The following is a 4409-nucleotide window of genomic DNA, read 5'->3' as shown; positions in this document are numbered from 1 at the left end:
TATATATAGAAATACATTGATATATTTTATATATATAGAAATACAGATATGTTTTTTATATACAAATACATGGATATATATTATATCTATAAATACACTGATATATTTATATATATAAATACACGGATGTGTCATATATATATATATAAATACATGGATATATTTTATATATATATAAATACAGATATATTTAATATATCTAAATATACTGATATTTTTAATATATATAAATACACTGATATATTTATACATATAAATACACCCCCGGCAGCACCCGGCTCTTCCCTCACTCTGTGCTTTTCCAGGGAAAACAGCACCTGCAGCCTCCAAGGAATTTTATCAGGGGCTTTAAATAACAGGGAGAGCAAGGGCAACCTCAGAGTGTTTAATGCTTGGGAGGAAAATTCCAGATCCTGGAGAAGATCCCAGGATTCCCAAGGCTGCATGCACAGGTACTCCCTCCCCTTTGCCAAGAGCTCTTGGTGACACGGGGAAGGTGGCAGGACAGCATTCCATGACAGCAGGCAGCAGTAATTCACTGGGAAGCAGGATAACAACCAGGAACAGGCCAGAGGCAGGAGCAGCTTTTCCACAGCAAAGACGTTCCCCTGCTCGGAGTGTTTTGGAATCAACAGCCAGGAATTTTTATTGTTACTTTGGAATTCTCCTCAGGAAAATGACACCTTCCACTATCCCAGACTTACCTTAGGACAATTCCAGAGATGTGGCAGTCACAGCTTCTCTGCAGAACCTAAACCTGACCCTAAAGCTTTTCCCTCAAAGGACACAAACTTTGGACAAAAAAAAACAGGAATTCCAAGGTAATTCCACATTCAATGTTTATTTCTTTGTCATACAAATAGAAACGTGTGCCCCAAATCTCGCCTGAAAGTTCTACCTGGATTGCTTTTAAAAAAAACCCCACAGAACATTCGTTCATCCTGACGGTTAAAAAGCTGCGTGGGAAAGGAACAGAGGGTTCAGGAGCCTTGTCCCAACAAGTGACATTTTCCTGCTGGAGCATCTGCCACTTCTCCCAAAGTTCTCAAGCGACAACGTCCCCGTACAATCACTCGCTCATCAGCAAAGAGGCTGATGAGAGGAGAATTTTTTTTTTTGTAAAAATCAGTTTTAAGAAGAGATTTTCCTACTGGAAGGAGTAAAAACCATGAAAAATCCTCGAGTCCAATTCAGGGAGGCACAGACTCCAACGCTTCTTGGAAAAGCCAGGTTCAAGGAAGACTCTCTTTGGCGGCAGACGGCTCCGTTAGGAAGATACAGCATCTGGAATCCAAGAGTGCAGCTGGACAGACTTTGAGTCAAAAAAAAGGTGCGTGTTGAGCGTCGGAACAACAGAAAAAAACCCAAGTCCAAAGCAGTTTGAAATGTTGGGACACACACAAACACAAATTCCCTACCCAGTTTCTAGGGATCCATGCATGATGTTTGGATAGGAGCGACGGAGCTACGGAAAAAGAAACGATGATTCCGGTTATTTTTGGTCGGCGTGGAAGTGGTTTTCTGTCCATAGGTTATTCAATACTTACTGGAGCAGTGTCAGTGAAGAGTTTGATAATGGAATTCAGCCCCTCAGAGCTGAACTTCCACCTGCATTTCCTAACAGAGCACCCCTCACGTCTGTAGCTGTAAATTTTGATTTAAAACACAAATTTTAAAACATTACCAACATCTTCAGCACGAGCTGAAAGGCATAAAAAGCACAGTGAGGTATGAGAGCAACGCACTGCTCTGGGGGTGGACACTCCACTTTTAACCCAACTACCACAGAATTCCCAATTTTTCTTTTCCCACCTCACTGTGAGAAGTTTGAAATCCAATTGTGCGAATCCTGTCAGACATGACAGGAGTTACCTGGGGGATTCTTCTCGTGTCATTTAGAAAACCAAGAGCTAACGAAGGGATTCATTTAATCACAAACAGAAAAGGACCAAAATCTCAAACATCAGATTCAACTACAGGACAACGATGTGGCTTTTCCTGCCCCCCTGCCCTCCACCATCTCCACCCGAGAACTGAGGCCGCAGACGGAATCCAGAGGAACCCAAAACCAAAGGAATGGAGAAAAACAACTTCATGGACACGGGTGTATTCTGCTGTCTGGTGTCGTCCTGGGATAGCACCACCACAAAAGGTTGGACACGGCCTAGTGGAACTGGACAAACTCCTCCAGAGTTCTGGGGATCTGGTTTTGGTAGCTGATGTTGTAGATCCGCACGGCGCGGGCAGCCAGGCACTTGAGACTCAGCTTCATTTGAGTTTTAAGGAGGATTTCGGACACCCCGGTGGTACTTTTATCCAGAGGGGTTTTCTTCTGCTTGTTGGTCATGTCCGTGTGGGCGCCGGCCTCCACCAGGCTGATGATGATGGAGTGCAATGTCAAGAAGTCGCTGATGGGCCGGTGGTACTGCACGATGATGTGCAGAGGGCTGTTCCCCTCGTTGTCCACGGCGTTGACGTCGGCGCCGCAGTCCAGCAGGAGCTTGGTGACCAGGGCGTTGGGGAAGCTGCACACATCATTGGTGTGGAAGTCGTCCACGGGCGTGCCCGAGTTGACGGCGTGGTGCAGCAGGCTGGAGCCGTCGCGCGTGCGCGGGTCCAGGTGGATCAGGTTGTAGATCTGCTTGTTGATGCGGGACTGGTCGTCCTCGCTGCACTGCGTCTTGGTGGAGATGCACACCAGGTAGAGGAAGGTGAAGATGTTGCACTCGTAGTTGTCCATGGCCGTGTGGATGTCGGCGTCCGGCGTGGTTTTGATGCGCGCCATGCCCTGCTCGATCTCCAGCACGCTGCAGCGCAGGACGCTCTCGATGTCCTTGGCTTTCACGGGCTCGTTCAGGTGGATCATCTGGGAGAAGACTTGAGCGAACCTCAGCAGGTCCTTGTGGGTGTTCCTGTTGCCCTTCTGCCGCAGGTGCAGCGCGTGGAGCCAGAGCTTGATGCACTGCTCGAACTCCATGTTGTCCGCGTAGACCGCGCCCCGGTAAATGATGGGGTGGGAGACGTCGATATTGTCCGAGCCCAGGATTCTCTCCCGCACTATGAGGCCTTCCATGTGAAGGGCATCTCTGTCCTGCCTAATGGACTCTAATTCCTGAGGGGTCCTGCATTCCGACCTGTTTCCGTAAGCCTCGATCTGGGGAAGCACCTCCTTCTCGATGACGTTCTCGCTGTCGCGGTACCTCTCCAGCATGGCTAAATATAAATAGTGGTAAGTCTTCAAAATGTCGTAGTTCTCCCTGTCGTTGGCAAACGAGGCCCCCAGCAGCTCCAGAGCTTCGATCCTGCTCCTCCTGTCGCAGTCGGCGTGAGCCAGCAGCAGCTCCACCACGTCGGCCTTGCAGCTCTCGGCGGCCACCTTGAGTGGCGTCATGCCGTGGCCGTTGACCATCATGGCCGCCTTCCACTTGACCAGCTCCCTGACGATCTCCAGGTGGCCGGCCTCGGCGGCGAAGTGCAGGGCGGTGGCCCCGCAGTGGGCCTTGGCGTTGGGGTCGGCGTGCTGCTCCAGGAGGTAGCGCACCACGTCCGTGTGGCCCTTGTAGGCCGCGATCATCAGGCAGGTGTTGTCGTACTTGTTGGCGATGCTGATGTTGGCGTTGTTCTCCACCAGGTACTTGACGATGTCCAGCCGGCCATCGAAGCAGGCCGCGCGCAGCGGCGTCGAGTTGGTCACCGTGGTGTGGTTGACGTTGGCGCCGTGGCTCACCAGCAGCTTGACCACCTCGAAGTGGCCGGCGCCGGCCGCACACCACAGCGCGGTGGCCCCGTCGATGACGAAGCTGGGGACGAGAGGACAGGGAATTAGGTTGATGCTCTTCCAAAAGCATCCCACACCCAGCCACCAACAGGGATTTCACAGCCAGCCCATCCCTGGATTCCGAGGAACTCACCGGGATTGCCATGGCCAAGGAATGAGGCCAAGGGAGCACACAGAGCGCTGGAAGTTGGAGCTTCAAAGCAGCCAAAAGGGTTTGGCCACCTTGAAGATCCCACTCACAAACTCCAGCCTCAGTTTAGAGAGGTCTGGCAAGAAGAGTTCTAAAACTACCCTTTCAGTGCCATGAAGTGACATATTAAAGACTGAGAAAAACCTTAAAATGGATATTTTGACACAAAAAAAAATCAGATTTAGACACCAGCAACAGCCCCGGCTTCAAAACTTCTGATCACTTCCCCATCCCTTCTCCCTGAGCCACAGTTCCCCAGCACTTCCCTATTTGAGATCCTGAGCCAGCCTGGCAATCTGGTGACACAAATGGAACTCCAGGAAGAAAATAAAACCCAAAAAAGCAGAAGTTCTGGGCTGGGCTGCTCCACAGATCTGTGTCACATGAATAACAGGGAAATGAAGGAACAGATCCTTATTTTTCAGCTGTTTTCATTCCCTC

At 49.9% G+C, this 4409-nt stretch overlaps 1 protein-coding gene across 1 annotated transcript; it reads right to left on the bottom strand.

The window, feature by feature from the left end:
* Window positions 1-821: 821 nt before the first annotated feature.
* Window positions 822-3844, bottom strand: FEM1B (fem-1 homolog B; the record flags this gene model as incomplete). The annotated part of the gene is made up of 1 exon (XM_031059703.1): window positions 822-3844. A coding segment is annotated over one exon (1680 nt), but the record flags the coding sequence as incomplete, so codon positions are not given.
* Between the last annotated feature and the right edge of the window lie 565 nt (window positions 3845-4409).

The sequence above is a fragment of the Geospiza fortis genome, unplaced genomic scaffold (genome assembly GCF_000277835.1).
Source record: "Geospiza fortis unplaced genomic scaffold, GeoFor_1.0 scaffold2, whole genome shotgun sequence".
NCBI lineage: Eukaryota > Metazoa > Chordata > Aves > Passeriformes > Thraupidae > Geospiza > Geospiza fortis.
This window is presented reverse-complemented; position numbering and strand designations above follow the sequence as displayed.